At 44.1% G+C, this 20,291-nt stretch overlaps 2 protein-coding genes across 5 annotated transcripts in view; one reads left to right on the top strand and one right to left on the bottom strand.

The window, feature by feature from the left end:
- Positions 1-4,717: 4,717 nt before the first annotated feature.
- On the bottom strand, positions 4,718-11,522 carry LOC123758349 (U1 small nuclear ribonucleoprotein C). 3 transcript variants are annotated; one of them, XM_045742646.2, is made up of 6 exons: positions 11,119-11,235; positions 9,697-9,739; positions 8,200-8,308; positions 6,945-7,010; positions 6,494-6,733; positions 4,718-5,864 (listed from the first exon to the last, which is right to left on the bottom strand). In XM_045742646.2, exons 1-6 carry the CDS (start codon positions 11,124-11,126, stop codon positions 5,755-5,757), a joined length of 576 nt encoding a protein of 191 aa, XP_045598602.1. In that variant the 5' UTR covers positions 11,127-11,235; the 3' UTR covers positions 4,718-5,754. The 3 variants fall into 3 exon arrangements, with proteins under 3 accessions (XP_045598602.1, XP_045598603.1, XP_069178724.1); XM_045742647.2 differs by having other exon boundaries at positions 4,718-5,855; XM_069322623.1 differs by lacking the exon at positions 11,119-11,235 and adding an exon at positions 11,407-11,522 and having other exon boundaries at positions 5,628-5,864.
- LOC123758348 (AFG3 like matrix AAA peptidase subunit 2) overlaps positions 11,509-20,291 on the top strand; it is a 26,727-nt gene continuing 17,944 nt past the window's right edge. For both annotated transcript variants that reach the window (XM_045742644.2, XM_045742645.2), the window contains exons 1-4: positions 11,509-11,723; positions 14,326-14,576; positions 14,991-15,155; positions 20,067-20,160. In XM_045742644.2, the coding sequence (XP_045598600.1) occupies positions 11,637-11,723; positions 14,326-14,576; positions 14,991-15,155; positions 20,067-20,160 (597 nt within the window). In that variant the 5' untranslated portion in view covers positions 11,509-11,636. The remainder of the gene's footprint in view (positions 11,724-14,325; positions 14,577-14,990; positions 15,156-20,066; positions 20,161-20,291) is intronic.

Raw genomic sequence — 20,291 nt, 5'->3', positions numbered from 1 at the left:
CACAACAATCCGAGAAGAAAGATAAAAGAGCGCTCTGTCCAATGACCAGGATGGCTCAGGCGGCACATGAGCAGGCCGGAGGTGAAACATCGCCCGAGACAGCTTTCGAAACGGTGCAGAAGTAACATCAATACCAAAAGCACGCTGAAGCGGCTCCACCGGCACCACACGATACGAGGCGACAGTGCTAGGCATAAGGTGACAGTGCTGGAACAACAAAGAGAGAAAGGACAACACCACCCAAATAGAAAGCGAAGGACAACGACGAAGATGCAGGAAGAAAAGTAGGGACCACCAGGAAACTTTGTACTGCCGCCGAGACGAAATCCGCAGGTGGGACACTAACAAGGACGCCACCTGATCACCATAGAGATGATGATAAACTCGAGTCAAAAGTACCATACGCGAAGACTCGAGGGGAAGATCGAACCAGCCACATGACGTTTCGGCCGATCTGCTGGAAAAAGCGGAGCCGCGGGAAAACCTCCGGTTTCGGACACCGAGTAAGCAGCGCCTGAAACCACGGCTGGGCCGGCCACCACAGAGCCAAGAGGACAACTCTTCCCTGGTAAGTCTCCAAGCGAGTCAGCACCTGGAGCAACAGCTGAACCGGGGGAGAGGTACAGGAACCCCCACCTTGACCAATCCTGCCGAAAGGCATTGACCCCGATGGCCTCGCAGTCGGGAAAGGGCGCCACACACAGGGGAAGGCGCCGTGACCACGCTGAGGCGAAGAGGTCCACCTCCGGGCGACCGAACGTCCGGCAAAGCCAACGGAAGGAGTCGGCATCGACCGTCCATTCCGTGGAGAGGGGAACGAAACGGGACATGCCGTCGGCCAAGACGTTGGACACACTCCGCACGTGAACTGCCAGGAGAGCCAAACCCCGAGGACTCGGTAGACGAGTCACCCGAAGCGACCAGCGCCAAAGAGCCAAGGACCGCATCGAACCCCCCCCCCCCTCCCCCCAGTTCAGACAATGAACCTCAACGACCCATGTAAGGCATGTGATCACGCGAGGTGCCAGGTTCAACCTGAACGGGAGACAACGAATGCTGTAACCTTGATGTCCTACAACAAACCCGAGCCAGCCCCTGAACCCCGGATGAATCGGGACGTGCCAATAAGCGTCCAGGAGCTTATTGACACGCAGAAATCCAGGGACACCATCTAAGTGCCCGGCTACAACAGGAGACAAACCTGGGACAGCGTAGTCATGCGAAAGGAAGGGCAATGAACCCAGGGGTTCAGACGGGACAAGTCCAGAATGAACCGCAGGTCCGCACAGTCCCGTTTCGGGACTGGGAACAGACGGGAAACCCATCTGAGGGACGTCGTCGTTTCAACCACGCCCAAACGATCCCACTCCAAGATGACCCGACAGAGCGCAGGTAAAGAGGCGTGCTCTGCCAGCCTTGAACTTCTCGAAGGAGGAGGGGACCACCCAACGCCACCACAGGCCGAAAGAAACGACCCGAAACACCCACAAATCGTGGGACCAAGCGTGTGCGAACAGCACAAGCCTCCACCTCATCGCCCCGTCAATGGGCTGAACCTCAAAAGGTTCAGGGCTGAGGGCTGAACCTCAAAAGGGCCGGCATCCCTTACGAGACCCAGAACCTCGCACAGAGCGACCATCGCGCCGACTAGACGAATGCGGGACCAAAGGTGGCGCCGAACCCGAACCGGGCACCTGTGGCCTACCACGACGAGGGGAACCCCGAGCCCTGGCATGACCCCCTCCGGGATGGTCCCCCCTTCCCCCCGGACCCCCGGAGAACCAACAAGTCAGACATAGGCCGACAAGGAGCCGAAGCAGCCTGAATATACTGGGCTACGGCAGAATCCTAAAAAACCAGAGGACAAAAAGGCGAAGACATCCTAAGAGCCAGGGCCCAGGCCGATTCCAGGGAGGAGGCAAGCACTACCTGCCGACACGTGAACCGGGAAGTATAGAACAGGGAAACCGCATCCCGCAGGATCAGCGCAAACAGCTTCAGCAAGGCAGCCGACGAGCAGGCTGCCGAGCCCATGGCACCGAACCCAGGGACGGCCCCGAGCGCCCCTACATCCTCCTCAAGCCAGTCCGACGACAGCTCCAGGAGGGAAAAGAAACGCAAAGCCGAAGCCAAAAGGCCACAGGCACGCATGTCCTCAGCAGCCTGTGCAGTTGAGAGGGAGGGAACCTGCACATGGAGCTGCACCACGCCCACATTCCAGGGAAGAGCAGGGGGCAAACAAGCACTCATTGAGGTGCTCCAGGTCACCCCCTTCCCCCAGGAAAACCTGAACCACTGTCGCAGCCTCGCGCCACTCAAGCGTGCGGGTATGAATGAACGCCAAGCCTCCAACGCAAAGACAGGACAGTCCGCCAGCCAGGACGACTCCAGAACCTCGTAACGGACAAAGAAAGGGAACCAAGCCCCAAACCTGAACGAAGACGGATTCATCACCAAGGCATAATCAGTCACGCAGGAGGCAAGCCGCAAGGGCTGCCCGCACCACAGAAGGTTGGATGCGAGAAGCCAAAAACCTCCGGAAGGACGGAACCGACGCAACCGAACCCGGGGCAGATACCAAATCCAATTCGAACGCAGAGGGGGGGGGGGGGGGGAGAAGGGAACCCCACTCCTTGTAACAACAAGCCCCGCTCAGAGGGTAGAAAAACCCAGGCAGGGTCCAGCAGGACCTTTCCCAAGTCAGCCCCTCCCCCGCCCTAGGATCCTCCTCCGCAGGACCCGGGGCCAAGTCATCTCCCAAAGCACCGGCCTCAAAAGACAAGGCTGGCACAACCTCGTAAACCAAATGGAAGGGGGCACACTGGTCAGACCCGGTGGCTTCAGCAGGAAGACTGGACTCGAATTCCTCCGTCGCCACACTGGAAGGGGCATCCCCCGAGACTACCCGAGCCTCAAGACCATCTAAACCCTGCACCGGCTCCGAAACCCTCAGACGCTTCGGGGCCAGAAGCAGGGGGAGTGGGGGGACCAGAACAAACCACAGGAGGGGAAGGACGTTCGGATCAGGACGAAGGAGGGGGCGGACTGAACTAAGGTCGAAGCGTCCCCCACCACCAAGTCAGGGGAACAATAAGCAAAACGGGGCAGCCGGGTGAGCAACCACCCTAAAACGTGCATGCAACGCCTGCACCGCCTGTACCCTCATAAGATCATCACTAGACTGGGTAAATTGAGTAACCAGCAAGCAGCATTACTCACAGGACTCAGGGTCGAGTGTCACCGACCCAACAGGCAGCATGACGGAGGCAAAGACAGTCAGGGTCACCCTGAGACAAGGGGACCGATTAACCCTCAAACACGCACGAAGCGAGGGGGGACCCCGGGGTCACATCCATCAGACCCAAGTGCCCCCAGAGGTTTCTTAGGGCCCTGAGCGCTTAACGACTTACTCCCAGGTAACCCCAGGCAGGGGTACCGTTAACCGGCGCCTAAAACTACCAAGCAAACTCACTAAAGCTGTACCCCAGGGACGTGTACACTCACGGGAACCTAGCAGGGGGCACCACCAGAGAACCTAGGTCAAGCACAAGTTGCCAAAAAGCAGGGCAGATCCCCCCACAAGGCAAAAAAGAAAACCCAGCAAGAGGACAGCGTACCCTAGAGGAACAGAGCCGGCCACTAATCAGTGAAAACAAGCTATGCAGCACCCTGTGCCCCGAACCAGTGCAAACTGCCTCTTACCCTAAGGTAAACAAGGGAGACAAAACACCCAAGCACCCTAAGGGCGGTCAAAAAACCGAGCAATAAAATGGCCAGCAGAGACAGGACCCAAGGAACTTGTGGAAAGTAACCCCAAGCCCCAAGGGCAGTACTTACAGGGCACCTAGGGAAGGGAACCTTAGGCGCATGCAGCCCGAGTACTGGAGAATAACTCCTGGCTCTCGCACCCCTAGAAGACAGCCACTACACTCAAAGCAGTGCTGAAATTATGTCTGAAGCTAGAGGACACGACCACAGCCTCTAGCATCAACCTAAGAACTAAAGGGTAGATAGCTAGCGTGTGGTCTTGGGCTCCCCCTTCCCCCCTCCCAGGGAAGGGGGGATCAGCGCAGACAGCGGAGCAGTGACGTCATGATCGTTTGCTCGTTTCGTTTAGGGGAGTTCTATCCACTTGTTCGGCTTTTGGTAGCAATATTTTCAACAGAATAAGGGTTTGTTTCGGGATGCTTATCTTTCTGGGTGCCTGACCTGCTCGATGGCAGACATAGAATGCTTCCAACCACACGGGGGTTTCTATAGGCCATTGCTTCCCTTGCCTCTTGAGGAGGCCAGGGTCTGGCTCGTAGTCTCCGGTAGGCCCATAGAACTCCATACACATGACTAATGCCAAAGTCTGACAATAGCATATCAGCCTAGTAAGCTCCGAGAAGCCGAAGGGGCTCCCTCCAGAAATTTAACTGTTTACCTTTACAAAAACCATGCTACTCATATTCTCATATATAATTCCAGATATCTTGCGGAGCATGCAAAGGCATATTTGTAAATGGATGCCATTTCTGTTAGCATCAATGCTATTTTCCGTTCACTTACTGAACTGTCCGTGATCCTGCTTAATTACAGTTGCTTACCCTTTTACTTTTATGTTCATGTTGTGCTAGTTAGTACCTATGCCACATTCTTAAGTATTTCCCCAATTACAAAGGAAGCTGTTATGAACCGTTATATTTCACAAACACCAGGTATATCAAACAATGTAAAGTTTAATAAAACTGTATTTAAACCATTAATTATTTTGCATTAAATACTTTAAATACTTCTATTTATAGTAGTCAATGTAAACATACTGACAACCATACACTTATAACTCACATATCAACTCGTCTTCTCTTTTAATAGGTCATGTTTTGCATGTTTTCATAACCAATGCTACAAATGTAACCTATTAATTTAAGAAAAGTAACGGCTCACATGCACATGTTATCTGCTGGAGAACAGACGAGCATCTTACATGTCAAGATGTACATTGCTTTTTTATTTGCACTGGTACACTTTAATATTAATGTAGAATAATACAAATTAATTCTACTGCAGCCATCCCACACAGTGGGACACTACATTACTGTGCTTTTATAAAACAGCAATTTTAAGATAGTGACATTTAATAAGATATTGGCAGAATGATTGAATAAAAATTCCGCTAAAGGCCATTTCTTTACTCAAATTTTATATTCAACAGTCTTATAAATAGTACATAAATGTGCACTGTAAGAAATACCGAGACTAAATGCAAATTGCATAACGTCACTGATTTTTATAAGGCTCTAAAAGACCCACTTTCCATTGTCCCTGATTTTACCATCAAAATATCACTTTGGAAATTAAAAAAAAAAAAATAGAAATGTGACTGCTATACCCAAAATATTATCAAAATCCTTATCATTCACAATCCAAATTAAGCTTATAAAACTAAAATGATCCCAATTTTGGTTATCCTAGATGTACAGTATAGTAAGTTATCTCAAAATGATTAATTTTTGTTTTTAAATTGGCTGGATGTTACAATAACAAAAATGATAACTTCATTGGGTTTACTTCGGACATGATCAACCGCTAGTTTTATTTTCCACATCTCGGTATCCAATTTAGCAAGTTGCACAAACAAAAAAGTTTGTTGTATTTTTATTAACCCATCTCCAGTACTGTAGAACTGTCTATAAAATTTTCAGGTCATCTATCTCAAAATGTTCATTGTGTACATCAAAATTCTTACTATAAGTTCTATATAAATATGATTTATGGTCTTATTTGTGGAGGTCCGGCCATCATTGGAGGTCGCATCCCACCAGGGCCCATCATCATTGGTCCCATGGGACCACCCATCGGAGGTCGCATTCCTGAAATACCTATATTAATTTAACATCTTTTAGTAAACTAGGTAAAACTGAGTATTAGTGATGGTACAAGAGTTGAAGAAACACGGTACCTAAGAGGCTTGGGAGAGCAAAGCTTATGTGACGTGCTCACAAGAGTTCTTTATGGATGAACAGTCCAAGATAATAGTATCTGGAACTGAGATACAGTGTCCCATTTATACAATAAGGGGTAACATTCTGCTCTGCCATGTTATGAAATAGAATGTTGCATATGAGAAGTAAACTTGATGAAATCAAAATGATTTTTTCTGAAATGTTAATAAAAGCCCTTCAAAAAAGCTTAAACACTTGAAAACTTGATATGGTTGGTAATTGAGAATACAGAAAATAACAATGATTGTTAAGTGATGATTAAGATGGATTTTTTAAAGACATTGCATGAATCAATTATCTGCAAATGACATCAAATGAAAATGGCCCACAAGAGACTAAATAAATAACACTATAATTTTTAGTGAATGCCTCAATATCATTTCAGAATGAAAATATTGCTGTGTTTTTGACACAAGATGAACTACTAGAAATTATAATTGATCACATCTTTATTTAAAAAGAGGACAGACTTAAGTAGCATACAGGAACACTGAGAAATGTCTTACCTGGCATCATACCAGGTGGCATGCCAGGACCCGGAGGGCCACCCATCATTGGTGGCCCCATCATGGGTCCTCTTGGACCCATGGGGGGCATACCCATGTTGCCTGGCATGTTTGCACCAGCCATGCCTGGAGGGCCCATGTTCCCCATTCCTGGCCCTCTTGGAGGACCTCCTGGACCACCCATGTTCTGAGGCCCTGGACCCACTGGACCCCCTGGCCCAACAGGACCTCCTGGTCCTCCTGAAAGTAAACACTTTACTTAGCATACAATAAATTCTACACTTTATTATTTTATCAAGTCATTTTTTGTCATTATTCATGCAAGTACCAAAATTAACACAATTTTTGTGAGGGGCCAAAAATGAAGAATACTTGATTCATGCTTAATAAAAACAAAATTAAATTAAGAAATCATTAAGATATCCAACAGCAGTCAACACGATGAGCTCACCTTGCATGCTGGTCGGTGGAGGAATGGCTGCTCCCTTTGGGATCTTCCCAGCTTTAAATGCAGCAGCTGTAAAACAAAAGTTTTATTACCTAATCAATCAATTATAGCAAGGAGTTATCCCTACTGGAATATCTACAAAAAACTACATAATCCTCAAGCATATAAAACTACTACTGTTCCCATCTGCATACAAAATTGTATTTTCTAAGTGACTTACTGTATTGTGCACAACTCTCACATACATAGTATACATCTCTGCATGATGGAGTATCACACTACAAATTACCGAGACCATGGATACAGAATCCAACAAAGAACTTTGTTTATATTAACAAGTTTGAGCTACTAATATAAAATCTACAGTACATTAAAAGTGTGTGTGCAAATTAGAAAGATATAGTGAGTGTGAGAGCATGGGAGTGCATGAATGCATGTATGGGTTCTGGGCATAGACAACCAGACATAAGATACAAAAGGGTTAAGGAAAACTTTCTGTAATTGGACATTGAAAAAGACAGGGTTGATATTTCACCAAGCCAGCTCTCCCAAAACTCTCATTAACTGTACATTAACTGATTCGGCAAGATTAATCAATGTAAGAAGTGCCATTAGAACTTGTCACACCATATATGACAATTCTTGAATATGCTCCACCATAGAGGAATCAGTAGCTCATTAAATATAAAACAAAGCCAGAGAAAGTCATCAGGTATGCTTCCAGACAAGTCACAGAGGTCAAAGGTTATGAGTTATTGTACAACGAAAGACTTTAGTAATCAAATCACATGTCACTAGGAAGAAGAAGAGATGAGGGATATGTGATACTGTAACCACATACAAAATTTTTAAGATAATCGACAGCAAAACACGGAGAGATTGGCATGGTTGGTACATATACAAGGGGGGACACAGATGGAAACTATATGTATCTGAATGAACCACTGACACGTTACAAAGAATTTATTCATTGTTCAAATAGCCAATAAATAGAATGTACAAGAAAGTGAAGAGGCAGAGAACACCTCCATACACAGTTTCAAATTCAATGACAACCCAGAAGATTAATTACTTGAAAACCAGTTGACTATTGTTGAGACAAAACCAAAGAGCCGAAGCTCTGTCTCTGCAAACTAGGAAAGAATATACAATTTTATATACTGTATTCTCTAATACAATGTATACTATTAGTTATAAAAATACAAAGTGCTGTATGTATGTATGTATGCAAAGAAATACACCAATATAGAGTACTAACTTGTTGCATCAATCAGAGACTGAGCTTGCTCCTCCATCCACTTCTGGTAGTATATTTTGACATTTTCCTTGTGTTTTCGCCCCTGGCAGTGAGTCTTCCGCACCGAGGGCTGTAATATCAGGTCATTTTTTTTAATTTGCAGATACTGTAATATTTTCTATTTGTTTGTTTAGTTAAATGAAACAATGACTCATAAAATGTAAGCTGGTCATATATATATATACACAAACCTGGATAAGAAAAACAGCACACAAATTGCAATAATGTATTTAAATAAAAGGGAATGCTGTATTTTAACCATCATGCAGGTAAATGTAAAAATAATGACAATAATTGTATTGTTAAAATTGTAGGAATTTGCAAAGATCTGGGATTATATAAGAACCAAGTTAATTTTAGTCCTGCATAGCCACTTGTTACACCTTTACTAAATATATAAGTGTTAATCACATAATCCTTGGCTTTGGCCCCACTTTCACCACACTTCCTGGCTGCATTTTCTGCACAAAATTATTTGCAAGAGAAAAGTATCAGTCCTATGTACAGTAAGATTCGTTATTTCATTAATGCTACAAAAGGTGAAGAATGATCGAGTTTCAATCGTATACAATTTATGTAGTTCACATATTACAACAAAAATAAATAAAAAACATCTGAAGCAAAATCAAGCTCAATCCAAATACACAAATTGCTTATCCACAATAATTCAGTGACGATGAAACAAGGGGCATCATATTGATACTAATGCTCACAGCTGGAGTAAAAATGTTCACAACTAAAGACAAATGTTTTACGGTCTCATGTTACTCTTACTTAGTGTAACAACAATTTTGATTCACCACTACTGTGCTAATGGTTGGCTAAACTTACTATACTAAACAAAAATGCAGAACCAGAACCCTAAGGCTAATTAAAGACAGTACAGTAATGTACATTTACAGTAACTTAAGAAATAAATTAAATCAAGCAATACATACTACATAAGTTCTTAATATAGTATTTATGGTACAGGGTACAGTACTACCTAAGATCATTTGGAAACCAGATACAGTATTTGTATAATGAAATACAACAGCATATGGGAATTATGCCGTTACATCTCATTATACAGTACAAATAATACAGGAAAATTCTTAAAAATTAAAATGAAGTGTTTAATGTAATGAAATGCCCCCTTTCTAGAGGGTTCACATGTGCTCCAGGCAGCAAAATTGAAATCTGGGAAATGAAAGTTTTAATTTCTTAAGATTTTTCTTGGATTTTTTTTGTTATTAGAATGAGAGTTAAAAGGAACACACACAGAACATGCTGTTACTGTAGAAAGTACTACATGTCCTTTCTACATCCTATTATGCAATCTTTACAAATATTAGCTAGCAAACATGCGTACGTTATGAAATTATCATGTATTTATAAATTCAGAATTTTCTGCACCACAATCCTATTTGAAGAGACATTTTCCTATAATTACTAATACGTAAAGTATGACATACTTACGGAGTCATGTGTGAGGTAAGTGTCGCAGTAATCACAGTAGTATCTGGAAGGTACAATAAGTAACTTGAGATTTCTGGTGAGCACCTCAATTTGTTTTACTCACTGTCCAAGTATCTCTAAGCAATAAGAATAATAGAATTGTATTTTTTTTTATAACATACTGTAGAGTACAGAATGATATGAAATACAGTACATACAAAACTACAGTAAAATCACACACAGTTTATATTGTAACTGATAAATACCATATATCATTAGGTTAGGCTGGATTAGGTTATGACAGGATAGATTATGGTGGGTTAGTAAGGTCTAATAAAAGTAAAATCTGTTAACAAAACACATTACGTGAAAAATTACATACATCTAAATCTTACTAAACAAATCAACTCTTCCATCAACCCTAGCAATAGTCAAAAGAACCTTTGAGCAAGGAAATGAAAGTGGTTATTCAACTGTACAAGTCTGGTGGCCTCCATTTGGACTACTGTAATCAAGCGTGGAGATCTCACATTAAAAAAGGAAATATTTGCAGAGGAGAAAGTTCAAGATAACACAACAAAATTAATTCCCAAAACTAAGTCAGCACTCATACTAGGAATGGTTGAGGGCCATAGGAACAATACCACAAACCAGACAACAGGGTTGATCTCATCAAGATCTTTAAAATGCTGAACAAGCTGCAGGATATTAATCCAGACCACTTTTTTAAGGCAACCGAAACACATAGAAGGAACAAAAGTGTCAAGCTCAATAAGCCACAATGTAGGACATTAAAACAGGAGATGCTTTTTCAACCATTATTATAAGTCTGATTAGTGTAGTGGCTACGTTCTTGTCTCGTAGTTGGAGATTCTGGACTTGATTCCCGAGTTGGACAAACGTGGTTAAGCAAGTTTCCTTTCTCTTAATTCTTCCATTCACCTAACAGTAACTAGGTACCTGGAAGTTAGGCAACTGTTGTGGGATTATATTGAGAAAGGTCTGCAGTTCGACTTTTAGGGGGGGGGGGGAGGACCTATGTACAAGCCTAAAGTTTATATAAAGATAAAACAAGTTTAACCAATGTAACAGCCCAAGCCATAAACGCCAAGACTGCTTCTGTTCAAAATCCAATAAAAAGATCCTTAGGAACAATGAGAAGGGACCTTTGACCAGCCACTGACTTCCTGTCCCTTTCGAGGCCACTAGAAAGACTGTGACCTTAGGTAAATTCCCCTTTCCACCACGAAACCTCTCCCTGTCATGTGGCGCCCCACTGCACAGGTCTACAGAACATTCCGGACCAGCCCTCGTAGCTGCCTCTCACGGCTAAATGTCACCTCACACGGAGCCGGAACTTAAAGCCTAGCCTGACATCCTAGACAGGGGAGGACCTGGCTCCCTTTACCCCGGGTACCGGGAAGATATTTGAGACAAACTTACTTTGGCATGGTTGAGCGTCGTCAGGTCCAGTGTTTGGGTCCCGCCGGGTCAGCTCTCCCGGCCCCCAGGAACACTCTAGTTACACTCTCACTCACGCTTCTCTCTCACACTACTCGTCATTACACTTAACAATTTTGTAACTACTACTTTGACCGATAGTCAATTAAGGCAATTAATATTATTATTTTGTAAAAATATAGCCAAATTGCCAGTCTGTAGTTCTGAGAACCATTTATTTTGCAAGTTTCCTTACCATGCAAGGCAACAACACTAATTATTTTAACTTACCTGGGCATATTTAACCTATGATATTTATTTTATATGGCATATAAAATAAAATCAAAATATAGTATGATGGGTAGAGAGGGAGAGTGGGGTGAGGGAGCGGGGGTGAGGGAGAGTGATGGTGGGGCGGGAGCAGACGACCCGGCACCGTGTGTAAGTTGTGCTCTCATGGAGCTTCTGTGACCACCTCTCTCCACCACACACACGCCCTCAACAACCCCTCCACCACCACCATGGCTCACCGGCTCCTGACGGCGGCCAGGAGGCTGGAGCGGCTGCTGCAGCACGGCCTCAGGACTGGCTCTCTGGACCCGCTGGTGGTGAGTGACTTGGCTCTATATTGTGGCGTCTTGGAGAGTCTTAAGAGTCTTGGAGGGCTGCCTCCTGCTGGGGGAGACAGCTGGTGATGGCTGCACACCCGTGTATAGGCTGGTGTAAGTGTCTGTGGCATGGGTGTCCCCGCTACTAGTGTTGGGAGACACTGCTGGGCCTATGGTGCCTAGGGTGGTCATGTTTAGGCCTATGCTTTCTCAAGCGGTACCTAGGATGGTCAAATGTAGGCCTATGGTGGCTAGGATATGTAAGCCTATGCGTTGTCAAGTGGTGAGTGTGACAGTCACGCCTCTCTCTAAGTTATATTAAACTTAATCTTTTAAGTCATCCTGGCAGGGTGTACTTTTGAGGTTATATTACGATCCTTGAGGCAGGCAGAGGGCCAGTGAGCAGGTTTTCAAGTTCAAGTACAATTACTGAGACAATAAGATACATGTCAGAAGGATAGATGTCAGAAGATGTCTCCCTCAGGTCCCTGGAGGGGCTCGCGCAGCCTGCGAGCACACGTCCACACATCACGGTACACGACTCGTTGTCTGCCTCGGATCATGTTGTGTCCATCGACGCAATGAATTATTATAAATGATATTTTACGTTATACGTTAAAATAGTTAAGACTGCATTTTGCCCCCAAGTGTGTATCATTCATTTGTCACACCTCCAAACAATTTGATGTGGTAAACTAACGATTTCCTTATGTCTGTAGTTATCAACGATGACAAATTTCTGGGCAGCGTCTTTGTTAGGCCTGACAGCCTCCCCGCGCCTCGCCACACTGCGATTGGTATTTCTCTTACATTTCTCAACCCACCTATGGTGATACTGTGAGAGATCACCCTACAGTGGTTTTGCTTTTTCACAAATGACCACCTCTGATGTACTATAAACTCTCAAGTCAAGCCTGGCCTCGGGCCGGGCTTCAGGAGTAAAGGAACTCCCAGAACCCCATCAACCAGGTATCAACTATCACCAGACAACTGTTGTTTGTTTATCCAGATCAACAATAATTTCTCAACTTTTAATTGTCTGCAATCCTTGTTTCGTAATTGCTTTCACTCCCTTGGCAACATGAGCTGCTTTGATGGCCTCTTTATTTTTTAGTATTATATAGATGGTAGATTTAGGCATACCAAACTGGGTAGCCAGAGTACACACGCTGACACCACTCACATCTTGCTATGAGTTGTATTTTTCATGCCTATCGTGGTTTCTAGTTTGTTTTCGTTTGACTCATCACTTTATGTACCATGGTGACTTATTTACTTTAAGAGTACAGTATAAAAGTTTTGTCATGCGCTGAATGACAGTTACTGAAAAGTAACTTGTTTGTTATGTACATGTGTACGTTAGTGGTGAGCAATCGGTTGACTACTGAGCTTTCTTTTTCTCGAATAAAGTATTCAAGTACAGAATTGTTCGAGTGTGGAGCCATTCTAGTGCCGAGGCATCAGTGAACTATATTAATCTGTGGTCAAAATTGCATGCCGTAACTACATTGCTGAACAAGATGCAAAATTGTTAGGTTTAATTAATAAAAACATTGAATAGTAATAGTGTATATAGTAACATATAACATGCATCTACCTTAGAGAAGACAAATTAGATTAATTGAGGACTTGCATGATATAAGCCTTGTCAGTGTACCTGTGTTGAGGGGCATTAAGATGACATCTTTATCATTACCTTCCCAATTTCTAATCATTGAGAATCATTAGTTGAGGAAAATAGAATAGCCATGTAGGATTTTTTGTTAAGATCCTTGAACATGAGAGCCATCCATTGAGCACACAGCATCTCTTGCACTAAACTGACTGTCACACTCGGGAAGTTTGCTGCTTGAGGAATAGGCCTCTCATTTGTTTGAATTTCATCCTTAATTGTGTTACGTTGTGTATAATTGTTGAAATAGAAGTTTCTTGCTCATTACTTAACATGGTTTAATGTGACAGTTGGTTGACATAATAGTGTTATGTTAAGTTGTTGTACAGTACAGTACTGTATAATGTATAGTATTATATCAAATAACTAATTTAACAGTTTGAAAACTTATTCCAATCCTGCCTATCCTTCCAATCTTTCATGGGGGAGGAGGGGGGGGGCAGTCCTAAGAATTTTTTCTGGTGTAATTTATCAAGCTTTACAAAGTGTAATGCAGTAGTTTATTATTCTACTACCAAGGCTGTAAACCTGCAGCTACCTTTAGCCACTGCAGTATTTTTCTGAAATGGAAAATAAAATTTTCCTTTGAGGGAGAAAAAATTTGTGACAATTCTATTGTTTTTGCTCTACTAAACCTAGCTAAATCTAACCAGTTCTATCCTGACTTTACATAATACTGTATCTGATCCCCCAAAATACAAATAAGACTGTGGTAGTGGTTTCGTATAAGGTATTGTAGCCTATAAAGTTTCTAGACTTTCTTGGCACCTGTATATAGTACACTTATGGCCCATAGTAGATTTGGTTTGATTCAGTTAAGTTAGTCTTACATAACTCAGCCACACTTCTGTAAGACACAGCATAATAAAAAAATAATATAACGAATAACATTTTAAATTTCCCATACCCTAAACTGACTTTGATCTGCAGGTAGGACAGCATCTGGCTCGAATAGAGCTACCATGTAGCATGACACTTCTTCAGCAGTGGCAGCAGTTCTGCCAGAAACCACCTCGGGGTTTTGAAAAATATTTCCGAGACGGAGCTGGTAAGCAAGCGCAGCCAAAAAATGCTAAGCCAGCTTCTAAGGGTGATGCACCAGCAGAACCTTCACAAACTACAAATAAGCCTTCAAGTTCAAAGGATCCATTTAACATCAACTTGTTTAGTCCAGGCACTAAGTAAGTTTTATTATTGATGGTTATAGTACTGTATCTGTATGTGATGGAAAATATTAGGAAACCTTGCAGTACACTCTTGATCTATACATTTCTCTATCCGGCTCTTGCCACCCATTTACACGGGTACCATCATTTGCCCTATTTCCCATTTTTATGGGGTGGTGAGGCAAGAATCCAGAGGAAAATAGAGCAGTGTAGAGGGAAGAATTTAAAAGAAACAAAATAAGACATCCATTCACCGTACTCATGGTTCTGTATCATGTTAAATTGGCACAGTCACACTAGCAAATTATAGAGATCCTGTGCAGAAGTTTTGTTTTGCTTAGATTTGGGAATTGAATAGCATTGATCATCAATAAGTAGTACATTACTGTATTACCATTTGCTAATGTTTTATTTGTATTTTTTTTTTAGGTCTGGGGGTGGCGGAAGAGGAGGAAGTGGTAAACCAATAGGGGACAGTGGTGATCGAGACCGGTGGATGGCTTTGGCTGCCATTGCTGCCATGGGCTTCCTTGGGGTGGCAGCATACTACCAGCTGGGCTATCGAGAGATAACGTGGAAAGAGTTTGCAAAAAAGTGGGTTTTATCATAAATCTTAATTTTTCTAGTGGTACTGTGCTTTGTTCTACCATCTCTATCAGCAGATGATTGTGGATACCTGGTATGGTCTATTGAATTAACTTTATTTGGATAATGTGTAGTATAATATACTGTAAATGCCGTGTATAATTCTATGGTTTTAATGGATTTTTTTATACGTACTACATAATAATGCCATGTACAATTCCAAATATTAAAATCATGGGTCTAAGCACCTACATTACTTGCTTGTGCTGGTTGGGTTGTGGACTCTTCCTCCTATGCCCCAAGGGGACGGTACAGTTAGGTCCCTCCCTCTCACCAACCAGAGCTTTGTACTCCCACCATCTTTACATAGCTGTGTAGTCCCTTCCTCTGAAGTGAGAGTCTGCATCTCTTATATTTGATTTATTGTCAACATACAGTGCTCAGGAAATGGTTTTTGCTCTGTGGCAGAGCTTAGCAACTGGCTGCTGCTCTTCTGTAGGTAAAGCATAATTCCAAATCTAAAGTGTTGCTTGATGATGCAGTCTGCTTTATGCTTGATCCTGCTTCTGCATTGGATTCCAGGGGCCAGATTCACAAAGCAGTTATGCAAGTACAGTACTTACAAACATGTTCATCTTTCCTCAATCTTTGACGGCTTTGGTTACATTTATTAAACAGTTTACAAGCATGAAAACTTTCCAATCGACTGTTGTTATTGTTATAGACAGCCTCCTGGTGTTCCGAAGCGCATTAACTGTTTAATAGTTGTAAACAAAGCCGCCAAAGATTGAGAAAAGATGTGCAGGTTCGTAAGTGCTTGCGTAACTGCTTCGTGAATTTGCCCCCAAGCCAGATTGTAAATGTCTCCAGGCAGGGGGGTTCTTGTATACTTTCTCCTTGATTTGAGAGTAATGCTTTCTCATTTTTGGTTTGAGTCTGGTTTATCCATGTCATGGTGGATGCTGTCCTGGTGATCCAAAGCGTCTTCCAGTCTCGCCTGTTTGCAGTTTGGGTTCTGCTCCAGGATGATACATCTGCTTTGGGCTTCAGTATCTGATCCTCTCATCCACTTGGCTGGTTGCCAGTCCTGTATTTTCAGGAGGCAGTAGCTTCCATTTGTTGATTTAAATGTGCTATAGTGAAGGACTCTCCACTGATTGTTGCATGGGGAGTTTCTAAGGAGGATTTCATATCATATCTACATGGAGCAGGTGACATTGCTACTTCTGTGGGTTTCCTATTCGCAAAACATTCTTTTTGGCAATGTCCCATTCTGACCTTTATGTTTACAGTTTTTGTTTTTTGTTTTTTTGGCACCTTTGTCACTGGCTGCCTTCCCAGGATTTCCCACCTTCACCACCAGCATGGTCGTTTGGGTGGCTTTCATCTGGGTAAGCTATTTCTCACTTAGAAACACTAGGTCCCCCATAACAGCGTCTTTCAGTCTTTCTACTGTTGGCCCTGCTGTTTCTGGAACCCTACTCTGCTGTTTATGAAGTTTTACTCATTGTTTATCACTTCATCATGCTTGCCTTGGGAAGATTAGATTTGAATACCTCAACCCGAAATGGGCCGGGTTTGGCATCGTGGGCAGTTCTGGTTCCTTTGGGTACGTCCCTTCCACCTCTCTCGCGATCGCTGGGTTTGGCATCCGGGTGCCTTGCGTCGGCCGCTGCGTCGCCGGCTTCCTCTTCAGGTATTTCGAGGTTCAATGCCTTGGTGCCTACCCGATCCCTCACTCGATGTGTTCACAGACGCGTCGTCTCTTGGCTGGGTTTTGTGACCAGTGCTCACCAGGCCAGCCAGGGGTGGTGGGATCTATCTATTGGGCCCAAACAGCATGGTGCAGGAGTTAGCGCCAGTGTGGATGTTGCTCTGAAGGGTTAGTCACTCGCAGATCGACGATCTGGCTTGATTCGGATTGCTCCACAGTGGTTCGTTGCCTGAATCGCGGGGATTCGATGTGTTTCTTGGATCTTTGAGGCTGGTCGCTTCGGGTGACTTGTCTGCCAAGTTATCTGGGCTTGGCTCTCCTGGCCGTTCACGTTCGGGGGGGGGGGGGGGTCCAACATCATGGTGGATGGCCTGTCATGGTTCATTCCCCTGTCCACGGAATGGACAGTCGCCGCCAACTTGTTTAGTTGGCTCTGCCGGATGTACGGGCTCCTAGGGTGAACCTCTTCGCGGCGGCATTGTCGAGGTGTCTCCTGGTATATGTGGTGCCCTTCCCCAACTGCGAGGCCGGCAGGGTCGATGCCTTCAGGCAGGACTGGTCTAAGTGGGGTTACTTGTACCTCTTCCCCCCGGTTCTGCTGTTGCTCCAAATTCTAGCTCGCTTGGAGACTTGCCAAGGGATAGTAGTCCTGTTGGCCCTTTGATGGCCGGCTTAGCCTTGGTTTCAGGTGCTGCTTGCGCGGTGTCTGAACCCAGGGGTTTTCCAGCGGCTCCGCCTTTTTTGGCAGATTGGACCAGTCCGTTACATAACTGGTTCGATCTTCTCCTAAAGTCTTTGCGTCTGATCTTTCTGACGGGGTCTATCACCATTTGTATGGTGATTGGGTGGCTTCGTTGATGGTGTCCTACCTGCGTACTTCTTCTCAACGGCAGTATAAGGTTTCCCTGGCGCTCCTTTCATTATTTCTTATCCCTCCGTAGGTTTCTTCCGTTTCAGATAAAGTCGTCTTGTTCTTCCTTTAGTGGTTGTTTCAGGACTGTCATCTTATGCTGAATACTGTCGTCTCATATCATGTGGCGCTGCCGGAGCTGCTTCAGCTTGCGTTCGGGGTAGATGTTACTTCTGCTCCGTTCTGCATGCTGTCTCGTGCATTGTTTCACCTCCGGCCTGCTCATGTGCCGACTGAGCCTTTCTGGTCGTTGGACAGGGGTGCTCTTTTCTTTCTTCTAGAATAAGACTGCTGCTTTCCAGAGGGGTCCTTGGATTGTTGATGCTTGGTTGGTTCGGCCAGGGATGCATCATGTGTTTGGTTGGGCTCTTTGCCGTTACCTGTGCACCATGGCCTCATTGGCCGGGGATGCCCTTTGGGTTGACCCAGTTTACCTTTTTCCCTGTTCCAGGGTTCATGGTCTCCCAGGTCGTCCGCAGGATTATTCGGTCCAGCCAGCTTGCAGTCTATCCTCGTGCCCAAGATGTTTGTAAGTTTGCTGCGTTGGCTGCTGTCTTCAGTAACATGTCTTGGGCTGACATTTGGGCACAAGGTTTTTGGAGGTCGAACAGAGTCCTGGCCGCTCGCTATCTTGTCAATGTTCCTGGCCCTAGTCGGGCATGTGTCGCATTGGGTCGGCGGTTGCAGCCAGTTGTCTCGACTTCGAGTTGAGTAGTGAGCGGCGACCGCCTCCTGGGTAAGTTCCTCTTGTTTTTCTCTTTGGTGAAGTAGCTCCGGGGAGCCAAAGGGGCTCCCCCCCCCCCCCCCCCCTCCAGAAAACCAGCGTTGAATGTAATGAAACAACATTTTTTTAGTGTGAGACCCGGAGGCTTCCCAGCAACCCTCCCTCCCTCCGGTCGCTATTTTTTGTGAGTTTTGACATCCAGCCTCAGAACTAGGGGTGTGAATAGCCGGCACGGGAGGGGTCTAGAGACAGACAGACAGCAGCGCGGTGACGGTTGTGACGTCTTGCTCGTTTGCTCATTTTTCATTTGGGGAGTTCTGTCCAACAGTTTGGCTTTCAGTAGCAATATTTTAACCAGATAGGGTTTGTTTTGGAATGCCTATCTTTCTGGGTGCCTGACCCGGTTGATGGCAGACATAGAATGCTTCCAATCACATGGGAGTTTCTATAGGCCATTGCTCCTCTTGCCTCTCGAGGGGGCCAGGTTCTGACTTGGGGTCCTAGGTAGGCCTAAGAACTCCATTAGCTTTGATGCCAGGGTCTAATATATTCATGTCGGCCCGGATAAGTCCGAGGAGCCTCCGGAAAAGCCACATTTATTCACTTTTTCACTCCTATGTTTTTATCCCACCCAAAATCTCTAATTTAACAATTATCCAGTGCCTCCCAACAACTAGTATAATCTGATAAGTGATCTCTTTAAATATCCCTATGTTCTGGTTCAGTGTTGTTGCACTAAACTCATTTCTGTGAATTTATATCCCTCTTATAGTACAGTGACCCAGATTGAGCTGCATAATCTAAATGGAGCCTAACATTAGGTTATGGGGTTAGGGAAATATCTTTATACCCTAACTTAGTTCAATACAGTATTGATTTAATAGGTTGATTTTAAAGCTGGTGTATTTAGACATGATTGCATTGTTATATATACTTTTGTTTGGGTCTGTAATGAAGGTTAAGGTCCATTTGAAAGGTCAAGAAGCATTTCATTCATTTCTGACAAATAATAAATTGGATGGTTATTTCAGATTGTGTCTAGGAGACAGGTGCTAATGTGAGATTTGGTGTGAATTTTATGTGGTGCTAAGCTTTTTCTATACTTTTATATAATTGGCATCTCTGTAAGGTTATTTAGACACTTGGTTGCAAGAAGTGAAATTTATGACCCCTATATGACCCTAAAGAAATTTATAACCCCTATTATTTGATAGTTTTAGGAAAATTAAGCAGTTAGTACTAAGCATAGTGGTTCAGTGTGGTCCCATCTACAGTATTCTTGTATATGATTACTTTACTTTCTTGAGGGTTATCTTTATTTTTCTTATGTTAGAAGTATGGAGGAGAGAACTATAGGCAATTGCTCTGCAGAAGTGAGCGTAGTTAAGACTTGATACACTAACTTCACTTCATCCGTCATTAAGCTTGGGATGTATTAATACTTACCATATTCAGTACTATATTTCTATATAATTACACATTTATGGTGTTGCTAGAAAGACATTTATTTATGTTTAAGAATTCATTGTTATTTCCAAGTGCTGGGTATTTACTTTGGTATTTCTTTTATAGTTACCTGGCCAAGGGCATCGTTGAGAAGCTGGAGGTCATCAACAAGAAATGGGTTCGGGTGAAACTGATGCCGGGTAACCAGGTTGAAGGGGCTGTAAGTATCCATTGAGGTGGCAACAGTAGTAATGTGTTCCAGTATGTCTGCAGCGAGGTGTGCTTAACCCTTAGACCGCTAAGGGCCTTTTGGCCTTCAACACCCACACGCGCAACAAAAACAAATCCAAA

The sequence above is a fragment of the Procambarus clarkii genome, chromosome 11, assembly GCF_040958095.1.
Source record: "Procambarus clarkii isolate CNS0578487 chromosome 11, FALCON_Pclarkii_2.0, whole genome shotgun sequence".
In the NCBI taxonomy this organism is placed as follows: Eukaryota; Metazoa; Arthropoda; class Malacostraca; order Decapoda; family Cambaridae; genus Procambarus; species Procambarus clarkii.
This window is presented reverse-complemented; position numbering and strand designations above follow the sequence as displayed.